Source organism: Eurytemora carolleeae, unplaced genomic scaffold (assembly GCF_000591075.1).
Source record: "Eurytemora carolleeae unplaced genomic scaffold, Eaff_2.0 scaffold607, whole genome shotgun sequence".
NCBI classification, from domain to species: Eukaryota; Metazoa; Arthropoda; class Copepoda; order Calanoida; family Temoridae; genus Eurytemora; species Eurytemora carolleeae.
This window is the reverse complement of record NW_019396492.1, coordinates 141,812-162,875: the sequence shown is the minus strand read 5'-3', so window position 1 is coordinate 162,875 and position 21,064 is coordinate 141,812. Positions and strand designations below refer to the sequence as shown.

The window sequence follows — 21,064 nt, the reverse complement described above, 5'->3', positions numbered from 1 at the left end:
TTCTTTATCCTCCATCCTTCTCTTTTCATCATTTTCTTTTATCCTCTCACTTTCCTCCATTCTTTTCATTCTTTATCCTCCATTCTTCTCCTCTAATCATTTTCTTTTATTCTCTCACTTTCATCCATTCTTTTCATTCTTTATCCTCCATCCTTCTCTTTTCATCATTTTCTTTTATCCTCTCACTTTCCTGTATTCTTTTCATTCTTTATCCTCCATCCTTCTCCTCTCATCAGTTTCTCTTATCCTTTCGCTTTCCTCCATCTTATTCATATTTTATCCTCCATCCTTCTCTTTTCATCATTTTCTTTTATCTTCTCACTTTCCTCCATTCTTTTCATTATTTATCCTCCATCCTTCTCATCTCATCATTTTCTTTTATCCTCTCACTTTCCTCCATTCTTTTCATTCTTTATCCTCCATTCTTCTCCTCTCATCATTTTCCTTTATCCTCTCACTTTCCTCCGTTCTTTTCATTCTTTATCCTCCATCTTTCTCTTTTCATAATTTTCTTTTTTCCTCTCACTTTCCTCCATCCTTTTCATTCTTTATACTCCATCCTTCACCACTAATCCTTTTCTTTTATCCTCTCACTTTTCTCCATCCTTTTCATTCTTTATCCTCCATCCTTCTCCTCTAATCATTTTCTTTTATCCATTCACTTTCCTCCATTCTTTTCATTATTTATCCTCCATCCTTCTCCTCTCATCATTTTCTCTTATCCTCTCACTTGTACCTCCGTCTTGTTTATCCTTTATCCTCCATCCTTCTCCTCTCGTCATTTTCTTTTATCTCAGTTTTCTTTATCCTTAATCCTCCATTATTTTGCGCTCGTTGTTTTTCCTTTTATTTTTATCATTATTCAGCCTCTATCTTAATTTTTGTTCTTAAAAGTTACAGTTTTCTCTTCATCCTGCCCCCTTCCCGCTCTCTTCTCTCTCTTATTATCCATTCCCTTTTATCTCCTGTTATTCTCTGTTTATGTTTCATGTTTAATCCATACCTTTTCCTTGTATTAATTCTCCCTAAAGTTTTACCACAAAATCTAATCTTTTAATCCATATATTTTTTCAACCTGAACGGTGTAAATCTTTGATCTAACAGAAATTCATAGTTTGAAATATCTAATGTCTAACGATCCATTGGGTTGCAAAGATATAGTTAGAAAATCTGAGTTTGTGACAAAGACTCAATTACTTTCCTTGTTTTCAACAACACACCATCCTCCCTTATTTTACTCTATAATCATATATCCTTTCTTTTAAACTATTTCCATCCTCCATTCCTCTCTCATTCCATCTATCCTCTTATCCTACCATATATTTCCGCTTCTTAACCTTCCTTCTATCCTCTTATCCTACCATATATTTCCAATTATTAACCTTCCTTCTATCCTCTTATCCTACCATATTTCCAATTATTAACCTTCCTTCTATCCTCTTATCCTACCATAATTCCAATTTTTAACCTTCCTTCTATCCTCTTATCCTACCATATTTCCAATTCTTATCCTTCCTTCTATCCTCTTATCCTACCGGACCATATTTCCAATTATTAACCTTCCTTCTATCCTCTTATCCAACCATATTTCCAGTTCCGCTTCTTATCCTTCCTTCTATCTTTATATTTTGACAAATCATTGATGAAAATTGCAATTGTAATTCTACGCTTCGAATGTTACAATTTTATGCATGATTTTCCATATGATCGACATCACATAGATTCCACGTTCTATATATTTTAATGATATTTCAAGAAAAATTATTAAAATTTATCATTTCAATATTTTGATCAAATATTTTAAACTAAATTCGTAACAAGTAAACTATGGTATTTATAATTTATATTTATAATTTATTTATAATGAAGTATTCGATATCAAAATAACATTAGGACCTAATAGGTTTAGCCGCTTTCTGATTTATTGGAAATATACTGACCAAGAGACAAGAGAAAGGAACTGGGTTCTTGCCACAAACTCTGATTTTCGAATCCCTATATCGTTTTATCCTGATGACATCAAAGACTTGTTATATGTCAAATTGTGAATTCTGTTTGATGGAATAGTATAAGCTTGAACTATTAAAGGTTTACACAATCAGGTTGCAAAGATATATGGATTAGAAAATTTGTTGTATATTACAGTGATAACCAGAAAACTGTGAAATAGGAAGACTACTGTTAGACTCAAGGTTTGACTTTAAATAGTTAAATGAGCATTGAGCATGGGACATAGCAATTGTGCAGTGTAAACCGACCCATTTTACTTAATTAGTAATTTGATAAATGTCTAGTAAAACTATTTGCGTTGTAACAACCTCAAATACACTAAGCATTTCTGTAAAGTCGTCTTTCTATTTCAAAGTTTTCTGGTTATCACTGTACGTACAAGAACTCAGACTTTACAGGATACTTTCCGACCTGCTTTAGGGTACTGTATTTCAAGATTTTAGTGGGTTTTTTTTGTTTGTGAACTTTTTAAAATTACTGAATAGCTTAATAAGGAGACATTTTAGAATCCCGACCAATCATAGCCCTTCCCTGGGGCCATAATACCAGTAACCACATATAAATTTGGCCCAATGGGTTCAGCCCTTTTGACTTTAATTAAATACAAACAAAGCAAACACTGAGACAAATAAACCAAATGTAAATTACAAATGAATACACATACTCAAATTTTCTAATCTCATGTCTTTGCAACCTGATACACCATCCTTTTAATATTTAAAAATTAGTTTTTTTGATCGAATAGAATTTATATCTAAGGTCTATGACATTGGGTTGCAAAGATGTAGGGATTAAAAAATCAGAGTTTGTATAGGAAAGACTCAATTCCATTTCCGTGAGAACCTGTCTTATTTAGAGGATATTATTGGAAATCCATGATGCATGATTTCCATGATTAGTCAGTAAATTGTAAACATATAAATTTCATCGCTTTTCTCAACACTGACAATGCAAACTAATCCTTAACCCTGAAAAGACTTAATGCACTGTAAACTATATTTTTTCTCCATATTATTGTAGAGTCGTGTTTTTTACAGGTAAAAGTTACAAAATCATGGATTGATGGTTTTAAAAATAAACCCAAGCTAATTCAACAACGTTATCTTTACAGTAAGTTCGCAGTATAGTTCCATCAACCTACTTTTCCATGATTCTTGAGACAATAGTTGAAACAATAATTGTGATATTCCCCTGTCCTGGGATTTCCAAAATGTGATCTGCTTTTTCGTGATTTTGATATTACCGGAGAAATGAAGAATTTTGTTCAGATTTCAAAATATTTAATAAAATCATAATTGTCGAAATCTGAATAAAAGACAAACTTCACTTTGGAATTCTACTTCTAAAATTGTGTTACAAACAAATGACATAAATCCGACTGAAGCACTTCAATTTTATAGTTAATCGTCTTTAAATTCTTAGGATAAAATAGCCAAGAAAAAGTTATGCTCTCTTCTGCAAAGAAACCACAAATAAAGCTCGGACATCTCTTTTATCCATTATAAGACAAATGTTTTAAGAGTATTTCCGTTGCGAATCGACCATTTTACTCCAGAGAGACGAGTCACTTGAAACTACTTCTTTAGTTCCTTTAAGTAAGGAATACTTAATTTTGTCTAATAGATTATTAACGAAATTTGAAATGACTCTTTAATTAAAAACAGTCACATTAACAGTCATTTGAGTAACAATAATGGAGAAATTATCGTGTTTCCTTTTCTTTGAAATAAATATCTCATGTTGCTGTACAGTTAGGAATGCAACTAAACCAATCTTACTCCGTTTAATCATCGTTATATTTTCGCTTTTTTTGTATTTGTATATATATACAGGGTATTTCTGCTGAAATGGCAATTTCTATTTGTCTATAATATATATAAATAAGATTAAATTCGCAAAAGTAGTTTTGTTAATGTCTTACATATGATCATATCATTTTCTTTTAAAATTCGGTGATGGTGATGGACCAAACCTCTATAGAGTAAAAAAAGTAGATGTTAGTTCCACATTTATTGAAAATATATTTCGGTCTGGGTTGACCCTCGTCAGTTCTGTCACAAAGATTAAAAACAAACATTTTCATTTATACTTAATTATCGCCGCGCAAGGCGATTTGTAGATGCTTGAGTTAATTAAAAACGGCATAAATTCTGCCATTTTGGCAATCCCTTTTAGGAGAACTTTGTAGTATTTCTAAATATAACAATCTGTGTTTTTAATTAGCGAACCTATACCCTTGAATTATGGCCATGGGCTAAAATTTTATGAGAATGAACATTTTTGAGTGAAGTCATCTTGTCAATTTTTGTAAAAAAAAGATATGAGAAAAAGTAACGGAATTCTGACTGAATGATACTGCACTGCAGGAAATTCAATTTTACGGCTTCTTGGATCGGAACCTTTTATCAAAATCATCCAAGATTTTTACTTCAAGAAAATATTCATTCAAAAATATACGATATTGCCAATAATGCGATTGTTATTATTTTCTTTAGACTTCAGTTTCTTGCTTTAAAAAATTCTCAAATTTGTTATCCATAGAAAATGTATTTCTAAAACTAACTAAAATGATCCGTTGCACTGATTGCAAACTTTTAAACTAACGTAAAAGTGTAAATTCGTAAAATACAGAAGAAAGATGACAACCAACCATTTAGTTGTTTCTAATTATCACTGAAGCTAAAGCCATTAAATTTAAAACGGTAATGGTGACATCTCTTTACCATAAACTTGAAGTTTCTTTGTTGATTTTTATCCAACGAGGTTATTGTATATAGAGTTGTTGACTTTAAAAGTCACTATAATAAAATAAAAGAGATCCAAATGGATATTTCTAGCATTTATTTAAAAAAAAAAACGAAAGTTTTGAAATATTTTCCCAAGTATGGGTTAAAATTGGTTGGTTTAGAAATTAACAAAGGAATTAATGATGAACATTTGAGGGTACTTCGATCATGGGAGTGATGTAGAGCTTCATGTTGGTGGAGCAGATCAACAGGAACGGCGCACTGAGTATCTGCGTCATCATCATAAAGGAGTCATGGGGGTGATGTAGAGCTTCATGTTGGTGGAGCAGATCAACAGGAACGGCGCGCTGAGTATCTGCGTCATCATCATAAAGGAGTCAAGAGGCTCCCTGTGTCGGAGCTGTTACCAGCTCAACTCTCCAAACCTGACTGCGCTGGGATGTTTTATAGAGGGGTGAGGCGAGAACGGATGAGCGGGGTTTGACATGTGGGTGCTACATGGAGGAAATGGATAAACAAGTCTTGAGAAAAGGCTACAGCATTTGAGTCGGTAAAATCGTCTTCCTTATATTTCGAATTTGTGTTAACATTACTCCCTACTGGGGGTTAAATTAAAAAGGGATTTTAATTTAACAAAGATTAAAACAAATTCGAAATTTTAAAATCCAACCAACCAAGATATAACCCGCCTGGATTCCCATATTTCAAAATGTTGACTTTAAAAGTCACTATAATAAAATAAAAGAGATCCAAATGGATATTTCTAACATTTATTTTAAAAATACGAAAGTTTTGAAATATTTTCCCAAGTATGGGTTAAAATTGGTTGGTTTAGAAATTGACAAAGGAATTAATGATGAATATTTGAGGGTACTTCATGGGAATGATGTAGAGCTTCATGTTGGTGGAGCAGATCAACAGGAACGCCGCGCTGAGTATCTGCGTCAACATCATAAAGGAGTCAAGAGGCTCCCTGTGTCGGAGCTGTTACCAGCTCAACTCTCCAAACCTGACTGCTCTGGGATGTGTTATAGAGGGGTGAGGCGGGAACGGATGAGCGGGGTTTGACATGTGGGTGCTACATGGAGGAAATGGATAAACACGTCTTGAGAAAAGGCTACGGCATTTGAGTCGGTAAAATCGTCTTCCTTATATTTCGAATTTGTGTTAACAAGAGTGATGATGTAGGCTAATCTTTTACTAATTGTACTGGCCATGTACTTCACTTCCAAAGGTCAATCTGTAAATTACAGTACTCAGGGGTGATTTCTGAAAATATTTAAATGATGAATTTGTTTTCCATTTAACTATTAAAATTCACTACTCCTTTATCGTGTGCAGGATTCCATTTTCACAGGAAAACGTACATCATACATCCTTTTACAGAGAAATATTTCATCGCTAATTATAATTTTTCTGATAAAACTGAGTAAAATTCAAGATAAAAAACCTCCCCATACACTTGTACTCCGAAAGCTTACTGCATATTCGATGTTTGTACTGTATGAATAGGTCATAATATCTTAATATCCTTTATCAGTAAACTATCCTAAGTGTACACTCAGGCTAATACGCATGGAGAGGTAGATAAAATCCAGCCCCCCTGTTTTTATCTGATGAATAAAGAAATAAAAAACAAATGGTCCTTAAAATCGCTTTATTCTTTTTTCATAAAAAATAAATATCTTTAGCTATTTACAAATAAAAAACATATACAATAATATAATTTAAAGGGATTGTAAGCGTAATTTCAAGTGATCCTCCGTGCAAATATGACAACATACGCGGTATCCTTAAAACATATATGTGATCAATATTGGGGAAGATATTTTCGTTTTTTTCTAGGTTTAGTGTTACGTTCAAATAATTTCTACACGTTTTCATGCAGTAGAGAGGCGCAAGTTATTTTTTTAGAGAAACTCCAATTGAAAATCATCAGATGTAAAATCATAAACATCTTATTCATACTTGATCAGACAAAACTTTTAAAAGTACTATACTGTTGTGAATCGGGCATTGCCATCTTTGCCTGGAGGGCCACTTGAAATAACGCTTACAGTCCCTTTGAGGAGAGCTTTTACGATTTTTTCTCTTTTATTTCAGTTTTACTAAAATCTAGATACATGATAAGTAATGGAAGCTAAAAATGAAAAATGTTGCCGGGTAGCGCCATGAATTTTTATATTTTGGTAAAGTGTATGTATCCGGGTTGTAAACAATAGTGCGTGTTCAGGTTAGTCTTATAATCTATGCAAATCTCCTTGAGAATTGTATCTCCGTCATCCTTCAGGGTTCAGAGAATTCATCTTTACTCCAAAAACCTTCAATATACGTTGCTCCCGAAGAGAGCTGAGAGCAAACAGAGCAATCTCTCAACTTAATATATTTCTAGTTAAACCAGGGGAATATATTCCCGGTTAAAATATATTCCTGGTTAATACAGGGGAATATGTCCTTAGTTAAACCAGGGGATTCCTGGCTAAATCAGAGAAGTGATGGTTAAACCAGGGGAAACTTTCCTGGTTAGAACAGGCGTTAATACATACCTGGTTAGAAAAGGGGAATACATACTTGGTTAGATCAGCGGAATACATACCTGGTTAGAACAGGGGAATATATTCCTGGCTAAACCAGGGGAATATATTCCTGATTAGAACAGGGGAATATCTTTCTGGTTAAACCAGGGGAATATATTCCTGGTTAGAACAGGGGAATATAATTCTATTTAAGCCACGGGAATGTATTTCTGGTAAGAACAAGGGAATTTAATCCTGGATAAACCACGGGACTGTATTCCTAGTTAGAACAGGGAAATATATTACTGGTTATAGAGCAGGGGAATATATTCCTATAGGTACGTGTGTCATAAAAAATTAAAGCTTTTATAACTACAGGGTTGCTCAATAACATACTCATTGGACGATTTAAAGTCATAACAGTCTTATAAAAGTCGTCTTTCTATTTCAGAGATAACTGGTTATCACTGAAAATAAATTTCTTGTTAAAACTTAAATTTTTTATCTCAAATTAGGCTTTTAGGGCGCTTCGCACCCATCTTCTATTTAAATTGTGAACATGTTTTTTTTGTTTACATTTTAAAACAAAGAAGAAAAAAATTTCGCGGATTTTTAAAAAAAAGTCCTCGGATTTTCAAGAATTTAAATTCTTTTTAAAAAATTAAAAACCTTTAAAACACATTTTTTTTAATATTTATCATTCGTAAACCTTCCTTGTGGTCACATGATGTCCCACAAAAAATTGGGCCTGATCGGTTCAGCCGTTTTGACGTTTATTGGTTACAAACAAATTCAGACAGACAGACAAAGAGACAGACAAGCCAAATTTATATATAGATAAGGGTCAAAGGTATTTAAAGGTAGGGGGGGGGGGTTAAAGATCAACAATGTGAGGGTTAAGTTTTAATATATTGTCTTACGTAAAAAATCGGCTCGCTACGCACGCAAATCGTAAACATTTACCCTCCCCCAAGGAAGCCCTGAAGTACGTTCCCGCCCATAAATGGTGAATCTTAAGAGACGAATACAAAATATACTTTAAACCAATTCTTACATTATGGTTCCATGCGACAATTCAGTTTATTCCTTATTCAACTCCTTTGTATTTAAACGCTTTATTCAAGAAATTCAAGGCAGAATAATAAAATATAAAGCTTCATTATCGATAAGTACATTTACATAAACATACAATAATGCATTTCAGGTCGTCACTTAAGTCTCATACTTCATGAGTAACTCTGTATATTATATTTTTCCAAACCAAATAAAATCAGTAGACAGTGTACTGTGTCGGAAAACAGGGATATCTAACCCCATTTAAAAATATTTCTCTCTAAGTCTAAAATATAAATTTATTAACAAAAAAGCTGAAAACTTATGGTAACAATTGTAACAGTTATAAGTATCCCTGGGCCTAAAAGTAGAGTGTACATTTTTACATCATCTGTCTTTTTCAATTACTATCCGTTAAAAAACAATATTGCGTTATACTCAAGTCTACGATGCGTAAATTACGCACTGAATCATTTGTTTTCCTCTGACGTGTCTTTAACAATAAATATCTAAATAATTGTGATAAAAGTTTTTAATAAAAATCGTATACTAGGACAGGACCCTCTATGTCCTAAAGAACGATTTTTAGATTTTTTGATTTAGTTTAACTTTTTTTCTTTGTATATACATTGTTAAACAAACACAACAAAAAAGTTCGCGGATTTTATAAAAAAAATCATAGATTTTTTAAAGATTTAATGAAAATCAAATTTTGTTGGAAGCTTATTTTTGAATTTTTGATCGTCCATTCCCTGGGTTCATGTGAGGTGGGCCCGATCTGTTCATCCGTTTTGACGTTAATTGGACAGACAAGTTTATCATGTTAATATCTGAAAAAAGAAGATAATATGTGTTTCCATATTTTTCTCTAAATTATCTTTTTATATAAAGTTGTAATCTCAGTTTGTTTGTCCGATCTGAACTCAGGAACCCGTGGACCGATTTGCCTCAAATTTTGATTGGGGAATTTGTTTTTAGCTAGGTTTTGAAATTAAGCGGGTCGACTTTAATAGCGAAAATTTAGCGCTGGGTTCCCTGCTTGTTCATTATAAAACATTAGGATAAATATGCTTTTTCATGCATTTTTTGGTATATACATTGTACTGAAATATATTTATATTTTCAGACATCAATGTAATGTATACACTACTGCATGGTTTATATAAACATGTTACACAAAAAGACGAATTCTTCGTTCTCATCCTTGGTCTCGACAATGCGGGGAAGACGACGTTTTTGGAATCGGCCAAAACCAGGGACGAAAAATACAAAAATCCGCAAGATTTGTCCAATGTCATTTTTTAAAGTCTCAGCTGATCATTTTAACATTCTTTTTTCTTCTTAACAGTTTTTTTTCAAAATATTTTTCTCCTTAAGGTTTGTGAAGAACTACAAGGGAGTGAACTTGTCTAAAATTACGACCACAGTCGGACTAAACATTGGGAAGATTGATACTAATGGAGTTCGGTTAAACTTTTGGGATTTAGGAGGACAAGAAGAGCTACAGGCACTCTGGGATAAATATTATCAGGTAATTAACTGCTAATCATTGTTAATTAATTAACGGCTAATCACGTTTTATCAATTAACGGCTAATCACGGTTAATCAATTAGCTGCTAATTGCTGTTCCATGATTAACGGCTAATTACTGTTAAGTTTGATAAACAGCTAGTCACAGCTAATTAACGGTTAATTACGGTTAATCATGGTCAATTAATAAATGCAAACCACGATTAATTAAATAAAGATGATTATTAATTAAAGAATAATTATTTCACTCGTTTTTTGAAAATCAAAAAGATCTAAGAGTGGGTCAAATAAAGATGCCTTTTAAACAATTATCTATTAAACGTTTTAACACTATGATCCGAAACCGCACAAAATGTAATGAAATATTCACGAGCTGGAACCGGATCTATTTTTAGCCGGATTCGCATCATAATCAAATGGAATCTAAGCTCTATGCTCTTAAACTATTAAAAAGAATTTCTTTTGTAAATTGAAAACCTAGAATCCTATTCAAATAGATCTAATTTTCTAATCCCATGTTTTATTCAGGAATGCCACGCTGTGATATATGTAGTGGATACAGGAGATAGGTTAGTACTGGCTTTATTGTCTGGAAAATTTTCTTGAAAAATCATTTCCCCTTCTCTCAAAATAATTGGATAAATTAAATGATTTTTTAGAGGAAAATAATACATTTTTGGATAAAAGGTCCTTTTTTCCAGAAAGGTATATAAAAAGCTGAGTAAACTTGAATCACATGTCCAAATTTTCAGATTTTCCCCTTGATCATCAAAAATCAATTTTTATCATGTAATCCCATCACTTTAACTATCTATAAGACTGTTAATTTGGTTCGCAGTGTTAAAGTTTTTGGACAGAAATTTTCTCTTTATCGAGAAGGTTCAAGCCATTTTAGATTTAATTTTGTCCCGAGCTATAGCTAGGGGCAAAATATTATCTTAAAAGGCGAAAACCTTCCTTTTTAAAATGAATTAGTTTATATATTTGTAGGGAAAGAATAGGAGAATCTAAAGAATCTTTTATAAAGATGATAAAGAATGAGAACACTAGAGGGGTTCCTCTTCTAGTGGCCGCCAATAAACAAGGTAAAGAAAAAACTTACTGAAAAATACTTGAAGTCAATTTAATTAGAGCAAAATAAATAGACAAATAAATTTTGAAAGTGGATTATTTGTTAGATATTTAAGGAAAAAAGCAGTGCTTAGGATTCATTTAATTTTGATGCGGATCTGGATCCTGGATCCGCACCGGAAAAAATGGATTTGGATCCGGGTCCGGATCCAGGTCATTTCTTTACTGATTTACTTAATTTTTTTAACAAAAAATAATTTTCAAATTTTTTGTTTCATTTTTTTCGTATATTTTTATCCTAAAACTTGATGAACCAGTTAGAAATGCGGAAATTTTTAAAACCTCTCTTTTTCAAAAGGTCAGATTTAGGTTTCAGGAGTAAAAAAGTTTTTTTGCAGTTTTTGGTTGATATTTTACCTTTTGGATTCGGATCCGTGGATCCGCATATTTTTGCGGATCCGGATCCTAAGCACTGTTAAAAAGAAAAATAGAAATAAGAAAAAATAAAACATGAAAATATACCAAAATACTGTTCACTCATGTTATGCTAATAAAAAAGATAATTACATGTATAAAATTGTAAATTATGGAAAAAGTGGTTGGTGGTAAAATCTTTTTGTGTTCTTGTTGTTGTAGCCAATCATCGGATTTTTGTATATCTTCATGAAGTTCCTTTTCAATCATTGGATTTTTGTATCTCTTCTAGTAGTTCCTTTTTAATCATCGGATTTTCGTATATTTTCTAGTGGTTTCTTTCCAATCATCGGATTTTTGTATCTCTTCCAGTAGTTCCTTTTCAATCATTGGATTTTTGTATATCTTCATGTAGTTCCTTTTTAATCATCGGATTTTTGTATATCTTCATGTAGTTTCTTTTGTGGGTTCTCTCAGAGACTGATTATGAAAATAGGGATATGAGGTTGGGACTTGGTTTGGTTTAAATAGATTATCAAGTTCAATAGGTGGCAACAGATAAATAGACAAATTTTACTCGACGTCACAAGTGTCAAATATAACAAGGAAAACGAAATTTTCTCATATTTGTTGAAATGTTTTCCAAGAAAAAAATCAAAAAGTGTAAAAACAGAAAATAACGAAAACATAAAATTGCACTTATTTTACTATAAGATAAGCACTTTATTCTAAAATTATCATTATTATTAATAATTTGTCGGACACAAAAAATGAATAGACACTTGTGACGTCAGAATACAGCTGTACTGAGAGGTTAAAAATTCTACGTTGCCATCTATGTACTAGAATCTATTTGGTTTGGTTGAAATTTAGAGTAACATTCCGATTGGATAGAGAATATCTTATCAAATATTAATTAATGAAATAAAATGTTTAAAAAGGAATCAAAACAAACCAAATAAAAACAATTTGTTTAGATCTAGAGGAATGTATGGGAGTGCGTGAGGTGAAACCATTGTTTGAATCAAATGTTGATCACGTTGGAACAAGGTGAGAACAATTTTTTCAATCTGAAATAATCGGGATAGGGTCTTGATGGAACTAGTTTAATCAAAACAAAAACAAATATTGTAAATAAAGGTAGGAATTTGTCTGGGCAGGGTAATTAGTCCGGGCTGTTGTTAATTTAACCCCCCCCCCCCCTTTCGAAAATAATTTATTCCACCATAAGTTATACAATATACATATTTGAGAAATTTTTCGCTGAATTGGGAAAAATAAATAATTTTTAGGTGAAAATAAATAAATTGTTGGGTAAAAGAATGAAAAAGCTTGCTTTTTGATTTTAAATTTTTTTTTTTTTTTTTTTCCCAAATCACCGAAAATCATTTTTCTGAAAAATATACACCCCTGCCTGTTCCACTAAAATGTACACCAACGCTATCCCTCTCACCTATTGTGTACAGTATATACACACCTCCGGATAATCGGATATATGTATATATACAGGGTGAGTCAATAAATCAGGGATAATCAATGTTTTGGACATTATTTTTCAAAAAATTTAGTTTTGTTCGGATTTTAGGCTTAAATAAAATGATATATAATATAAAAATTCAAAAATTTGTTGGAACATTGAAAGAAAAAAACCGCGAAACCAATTTTTTTTTGAGGTCATAATTTGATAACATTTACTGCAAATTTCCATTCGAAATTTTTGGAGATTTTTTACGAAAGTATGGAAAACAATTAATTTACATTTTCCCAACAATTAAAAAAAAATCATTTTTAAAAAAAATTGGTTTCTTGGATTTTTATTTTCAATGTTCCAAAAAAAATTTGAACATTTTGTCCAAAACATCGATAAGCCCTGTTTTTTTGACTCACCCTGTAGTGTATATATTTGTATTTTTGTAGGGAGGTAATGGTATTAGCTACCTCAGGATTAACTGGCGAGGGAGTCGTGGAAGGGATTGACTGGGTCGCGCAGTGCGTTGTCAGAAATATGCACGCTAGGCAGAAAACTTTATCTGAAAAAAATCTTATTTTATCATGTTTTTGATGTTCAAATGGTCAATTTTTACTCCGGACTGACAAATATAAAAGTTTAATGAAGATTATTCAATTTATCCTTGATGAGAATGTTTTCTCTGATTCTGCAGGCCCCCTCACGACAAGGAGAAGAGCTAAAAACCAGCGGATTGATTTATTGATTGATACTAAGGACGGAGAAGTCCTAGTTGCACTGAATGCTCACAGCACAGGCGTGAATACTGAATATCGAACCACCGGTTCATCTTTGTCAAATATCACGTAAAATAATCTGCCCAAAATATTTATTTTAAATCATAAAAAATGTGCGGAAATAATGGCAAAAAAAAAGCTAACCAAGCATTTAGTTTGAAAGTTCAATTTATTTATGTTGTGCCAACTTTTGTGCGTTCTTCATTTTATGGTTGACCCCCCCCCCCCCGGGGGGTCAACCAATTGTTTGCAAAATAAAATGAATTTTTATTCCCCAAAGCACCTTGCCACTTTATCTGCACGCACTCTATTGTTTGTTTTTTAAATCTGTGATAAACTTGGTGTTTTGGTATTTTCATGTACGTTCTTCCATTTTTTGGAGTCAATGAGACGGTTGCGACTTAAGCTATAAAATCTTCAAAACACGGTTCTGAAATAATGATAATAATGTTGAATCTGGGACCAAATTTTATCAATATAGAAAAGTAGTTTAGCCGCGTTTAGTAGTTTAGCCACTTCTTTTGTGCGCCGGTTCAAGTTTTGAAGAAGTGGTTTAACTTTGTCTCCACGGTTCATCTACTTCAGACTATTAATTAAATCTGATCCTTAACTTACTTCTTTACCTTGCTTGCGTAATGTTAAAGACTCTTTTTAATTCTACAATGAAAGCTATAAACGATAGATGAGTTATAATAAATTTTTATAAACCAAAATCAATTTATTAAGTTTTAAAAAAGCTAAAATGAATTTATTTTTTGTCTTTATTGGTTAGATTGATATTTCCAGTATTAAGGTTTCCCTTACACTTGAAGAACATATGTTTATTGTTATGATATTTGATAATTATGATATATTTAAAATAGTTAAAAGATAATAATTTCAGATTTAAAATGGAGGAAGATCCCGTTTTAACCAATTTAAAGATATTGATAATCGGTAGGATTTTTTAAAGATGTTTTTTCTCGTGATAAAATCGATCTAGGATATAATTCACAACATCCTAGGCGTAATTTCAAGTGATGATTTATTTGAAGATGGGCATTTCCAAATTAAAACGGACCCTTTAATCTTTATCTGATAAATAGTTCTGACGATATTGTGAATTTCTATCTTAAAACGTGTATAATTCTGAACGTTTTCTTCATTGTTTCTGAAACAGAACTCCGGAAGTAACATTTAAAGAGAACCCACATTATAAAATTATCAATTTACAAAGTTAAAAACACGGATATCTCATTCTTCTTGATCATAAATAGCTTTGAAGGGTATCGTTGTAAATCGGACAAACCACTAAATTAATGACGGGTCACTTTAAACTACATCCTTCCTACAGTCGCCCTTAAATAACAGAACGTTAGATAAAAATAAGGTTATAATGCAAGGAAAGTTAATTGCAGTTGCGTAAACTCTCCGTACATATTGAAACCAGTTCTCTCTGGGCGGAATAGATGCATCAGTGTTCGTTTAGTATCCGAGGAGGTTAAAAACATTAAATTTTGATAATTTTGATAATTCACATAATTGTTTCCTACGGCCAAAATATTTCATTGATTTTTTATGTGAAAGAGGATTCCATGTCAGGCTTCGACATCCGTCTTGTGTTTACATTACCGCTCAGAGACAGTACACAGTGGTACAAAAGATGCGTACACCTCTGAAATAACTTTCCTTGCATTATAACCTTGCATACAAAGACGAGAACTACACAGATGTTGCAAGATTTAAATTTCTTAATTTCAGGAGAAAGTGGTGTTGGAAAATCTAGTCTGCTTCTCAGGTTCGTCACTATTTTATCTCATATTAAAGTTCAATGCTGAAGCTATAATATTTAAGTTTAAGATAGACGTAAACACTTGTGATTTTATAAAAATATTTCTCAAGATCAAAAATTTCATTTTCAATAGGGTTTTCTCCGTTTTTTCAGCTGACAGACATTTTTAAGTTTAATGTATATTCATTTGATAATTATTTTTACCCATGATCATTGGTCATTTTGGTCTCTAGGTTTCTAATGATCAATTTAATGCTTATGTTAATCAATTTAATGTTCAGGTTTACCCAGGATCAATTTATGTCTAGGTTTACCCATGATCAATGTAATGTTTAGGTTTAGTAATGGTCAATTTTATGTTTAAGGTTACCCAGGATCAATTAAATGTTTAGGTTTACCTATGTTCAATATGATGTTTAGGTTTACCGATGAGTAATTAAATGTTTAGGTTTAGTAATGATCAATCAAACGTGGTTTACCCATGATCAACTTAATGTTTAGTTTCATCCATGATCAATCTAAAATTAAGGTTTACCGATGATCAACTTAATGTTCATGTTTATCCATGATCCATTTTATTGTTTTGGTTTCCCATGGTCAATTTGATAATTTGGTTAACCCATGATCAATTTAATGTTTAGGTTTACTGATGATCAATTTGACCCTGAACTAGCGGCAACTATTGGAGTGGATTTTAAAGTCAAGGTGAATAAAATTCTAAATATTATTTATTTTTTAAATAATTAAAGGTTTACTGAGTTGTTCATGGGTTATCAGGGGTAGAGATTGATTTCAGGATCAAGATATGATACTATTGGTATTCTTTAAACCCTTGTCTGAGTAATAATGATGTAGATATCCTGTTTTTAATTAAAAAATGAAAATTTTTCATTATAAAAGTTAGTAGCTTATTAATGCATCAGAGAGAATAATGATAATTGGCAGAATTTACTTCTAAAAACGACGATATCATCCTCATTGTTACTCTGAGAAAGGTACCATTAGCGAATCGGGTGGGCATCTACTTAAGATTTGACAGGTGTTGACAGAAAGGGGCTCTTCGAATCGGGCGTGCGGGCACGTATTTTATCTTTAAATGTTGTTTTTTTAATAGACAATTGAAATGAAAATTACCTTTCAACGCATAACAAAACTTCTTCTAAAGATCTGGAATTATCCTAAACTTCTTATTTATTACAATAATAACCATTTTCTTTTTTATTGAATAAATAATATTTGTTGTAGGTAGTGAATATAGATGGGAACCGTGTCAAGCTGGCAATATGGGATACTGCAGGACAAGAGAGATTTAGAACTTTAACACCTAGCTACTACAGGAAACTCAATCAATCAATTCATTTTACAGTTCAGATCAATCAAATAAATTAATTCATTTTATAGTTCAGATTTATCAAATCAAATCAAATAATTCATTTACAAGTCAGAACTATCAAACCAGTCAATTCAATTACAGTTCAGATCAATCAAATCAGTCAATTCTATTTACAGTTCAGATCAATCAAATCAGTCAATTCTATTTACAGTTCAAGTTCAATAAAATAAATCTATTCATTTTAAAGTTCAGATTAATTAAACCAATCTAATTTTCTTACAGTTTAGATCAATCAAATCAAATAATTCATTTACAAGTCAGATCAATCAAACCAGTCAATTCAATTACATTTCAGATCAATCAAATCAGTCAATTCTATTTACAGTTCAAGTTCAATAAAATAAATCTATTCATTTTAAAGTTCAGATTAATCAAACCAATCTAATTTTCTTACAGTTTAGATCAATCAAATCAAATAATTCATTTACAGTTCAGATCAATTAAAACATTCAATTCGTTTACAGTTCAAGATCAATAAAATCTATCAATTCTTCCTACACTTTTTAGATCAATCAAACCAATCAATTCTTCTTACGTTTCAGATCAATTTAATCAATCAATTCATTGTACAGTTCGGATCAATCAATCAGCACAGTATAGTTGCTTAAACTACGAAATCTCGCATTATTCTTACATTCAAAATCAAGATTAAGTTTTAAATGCTTTATATCATCTATTTGAAAAGCTTAATTAATATATACGATGGTTTTATTTTATCAATCTATTGATTAAGATTTATCAATTTAATTGTTAGATCTTATATTTGTTAATTGATTGATTGATATCTCAGAGGCGGTCAGGGCGCCATTTTGGTTTATGACGTCACATCCCGCGAATCTTTCCAAAAGATCGAAGATTGGCTGAATGAGTTGGAAACTTACTCTACAAATCATGATATCAAGAAAATTTTAGTTGGAAACAAATGCGATAAGGTAACTTACTTTACATGAAGTTTAATTCCAGTTTTTAATATCACGTGACTTTTCATTTAACTAGAGGCAAGTTCAATTCTCAACAATAGCTTTAAAAACTTTTATCTGATCAATAATATGGAAGATATTGTCGTATTTTAAGCTTGAAAAGTGTATAATTCTGACAATTGAAAAATATCAATATCAGATAAAACACATAGGGGAACCGTTGTGTATCGGATACTCCATTCTTATAAATGGATATTCATTTGGAATTAAGCCAGCTGTTACAAAATTACTTTATTACACGTTAAAAATATAATAAACATTTCATTCTCTATCCTTAGGAAGGTGAGCGTATGGTAAGTCGTGAAGAAGGACAGAAATGTGCGCGCAAGCACCAAATGATGTTTATCGAGTCTTCTGCGAAGACGAAGGAGGGTGTGCAGACCGCATTCGAGGAGTTAGTTGAGAAGATTATACAGACTCCTGGTCTCTGGGAGACGACTAGAGGAGGTATCAGGGTTGCTACATCAGATAGAGAAGGTCAGGGGGATGGAGGATGTGCTGGTTACTGCAGTGTGTTATAAGAGATTTTATTAAATTTAAAATGCATTCTTGAAATAATGAAGTGTTCAATCTTTAACAAAAAGTACAGTTTTTCTGATAAATATGATTAATTTTATAGTGCTTAAACTGTTAATATGCCATAAGCAATGAATTTTTATGGCATATTGAAAATTAACCTTAAACCCTGTGTATTAAATGATGTGCCTATCAAATCAGTGTGTTTGCCACTTAAGTAACAAATATTTTTTTTTTAATTAAATGAATTATTTAACCAGAAAATATACTTATTTAAAATGATTTATTGACCTATTCACTATTTTTATATTTTATCTTCAAAGATTTTTTTTCGGGACCCTTATTATATTCTAAGCTAATTGTAAAAAAAACTAAATGTCCAAATTTTTGTGAGCGCTAAAAGAATCCCAGTATCATCATGTTTTTTGAATAAAAGTATATCTTGAACCCAGATTTTTAGATTTGTATTTATTATTTTTGTGTGTGTTATTTAAGAAGCAGGGTTACACACAAAGGATGAGACTGGTAAGGACGACTTGAAACCAGGGTTGGCATTAAAAACCAGCTCAAAAACCCTACGCAATAAAACTCAATAAAACCCACCTGTTAGTGGGCTTTTTTGGGTTTTATTGAGTTTTTTTTTATTTTTTTCTAATATGTGCCTTTTAATGATAAACTCTTCAAGAAATAAGGTCTTCTATCAACTGCATAGATTTTTAGGGAGTTTACAGCACTAAAACCGACACATTTATGTATTTCCTAAGACGTAAACCAATGATCTTAACAACGTAAAAAAAATTTTTAAAATATTGAATTAATCACTCTGGACTTCAAGACAGTGTCGGGCTTTAGACCAGATAAACCCAATTGTAGAAAACTTTTGAAATAATCGATTATCTGCAGTGCTTGGTTTTTTAAAACAAGTACAGGGTGTCCCACGAAACATGACAATAGGAAGACGACTTGAAAGTCGTCTTTGGTATTTGAATTTATTTGTGACATTTAGTCTACTATCTACTATAACATGTATGATTCTTGAAACAATTATCACATAATTCTCCTAGCCCTGGCATTTCCAAAAAGTGGTCTGCGTTTTTTGTGCTTTCAATATTACCTGAGATATAAAGAGTTTGGTTCAGATTTCAATTTTGTTAAATAAAAGCAAAATTATCGAAATCTGAACGAAATTCTTCATATCTCGGGCAATATTGAAAGCACACAAAAAAGGCAGACCACATTTTGGAAATGGCAGGACTAGGGGAATTTTGTGATTATTATCTCTAGAAATTTACTTCTAAAGTTAGGTTGACAAATAAACGCAGCAAATTATATCAAAAATCAAGACGACATTCAAGTCGTCCTGCATACTGTCATGTTTCGTGGGACACCCTGTATTAAAGATATTGAAAACCCCAAGAAGTTACACAGAATTGTATCAGAGTTTTCAAAATTTGTTGCGATAGAACAAAGATATAAAATTCCTTTGTCATTTTTATGTGTGATTGAGCCGAAGTTTTTCGGTATTTAACAGTGGTCTTCCTTCTTGAGCATATAAATATCTACCAATTAATCTGAGTAGCCCCACCCCACTCGGAAATATTTATCCAAGTGAGAAAATAGAATTAGTCTGAAACTTAAAGAACTAAAATTTCAAAAAATTGTAGTATTCCACCTATGAAGATGGGAGGTGATGTTATTGTATTTGAAGAGTATTTACATATGATTATAACCTTTTATCGCAACAACATTATTATTTTTCACAACTTATTACTTAAATAGTCTTATTATTATGAATTGGTATGAATTTTAGTAGATTTTAAATACTTTCAACTGGAAAAACTCATAAAAGCCCCCCAAAAAGCCAATAAAACCCACTGGACTGGAGTTTTTTTTTTAAATAAACGGGTTTTGTCCAACCCTACTTGAAACTCTTGAAATTTGACAATTCCAAGTTTAAATGAAGTCTTCTGCCTTGAATGTGGTCTTTAAATGGCTTATTTAATGATTTTGCTACGAAAGAATGAAGTTTATAGTTGCAGGGAATCATAAGTGTTAGTAAACAGACAGTTTGAATTCCGTAGAGTCGTCTCTGAAGTCTCATTGTTTGTGGGTAACCCTGTAGATTGAAGATAAATTGACACATACGTCCCACGAAACATGACAGTTGGTGAATAGTTTAGAATGTCTTCTTTCATAATTTGTTAAGTTGATTGATACCAAAGACAAAAATAAAAATATACGGGAGTCATTATAGTAAACTTTATTTCAAAGTAAAATATATTTGAGCAAAAGATTTTTTTTAACGAAATAAACTGTAAAAAACCTTTAATATCACAATACAGTATATGCAAGACGACATTCAAAAGTATTTATCAACTGTCATGTTTCGTGGGACACCCTGTAGTTTGATTGATTATAGTCAGCTGAAAACAAGATATAATCCAATTTCCACTGAACTGATAAATTTATTTCTATGAATAAAATTGTCAATTAATAACTTCTTCTTCTTAACAACTTTATTTAAACAAATCAACAATACTACAGTCATAACCAGAAAACTCAGAAATAAGAAGACGACTTTATAGCGATACGTAAGTGTATTTGAAGTTGTTATAAAGCAAATAGTTTTACTAGACACTTATTAAATCACAAATCAAGTGAAATGGGTCTGTTTACACATAATACTTTCTGTTTCCTGTGCTCATTGGACTATCTAAAGTCAAACTTTAAGTTTAAAAGTCGTCTTCCTATTCCAGAGTTTTCTGATTATCACAGTATATATCATTTGCAAAAAATTCTCTCATTATAACTTCGTATC

The 21,064-nt window shown here is 31.6% G+C and overlaps 2 protein-coding genes across 2 annotated transcripts; both read left to right on the top strand.

Moving 5' to 3' along the window:
• Window positions 1-9,424: 9,424 nt before the first annotated feature.
• LOC111704286 (ADP-ribosylation factor-related protein 1) lies at window positions 9,425-14,299 on the top strand. The gene is made up of 7 exons (XM_023476495.1): window positions 9,425-9,582; window positions 9,704-9,857; window positions 10,386-10,426; window positions 10,848-10,942; window positions 12,320-12,392; window positions 13,260-13,358; window positions 13,505-14,299. The coding sequence occupies exons 1-7, from the start codon at window positions 9,464-9,466 to the stop codon at window positions 13,530-13,532; spliced, it is 609 nt and encodes a 202-aa protein (XP_023332263.1). The 5' UTR covers window positions 9,425-9,463; the 3' UTR covers window positions 13,533-14,299.
• A 124-nt stretch (window positions 14,300-14,423) lies between these two features.
• Window positions 14,424-18,693, top strand: LOC111704285 (ras-related protein Rab-18-B). The gene is made up of 6 exons (XM_023476494.1): window positions 14,424-14,522; window positions 15,327-15,363; window positions 15,999-16,062; window positions 16,603-16,694; window positions 17,541-17,682; window positions 18,009-18,693. Exons 1-6 carry the CDS (start codon window positions 14,477-14,479, stop codon window positions 18,249-18,251), a joined length of 624 nt encoding a protein of 207 aa, XP_023332262.1. The 5' UTR covers window positions 14,424-14,476; the 3' UTR covers window positions 18,252-18,693.
• Window positions 18,694-21,064: the final 2,371 nt, after the last annotated feature.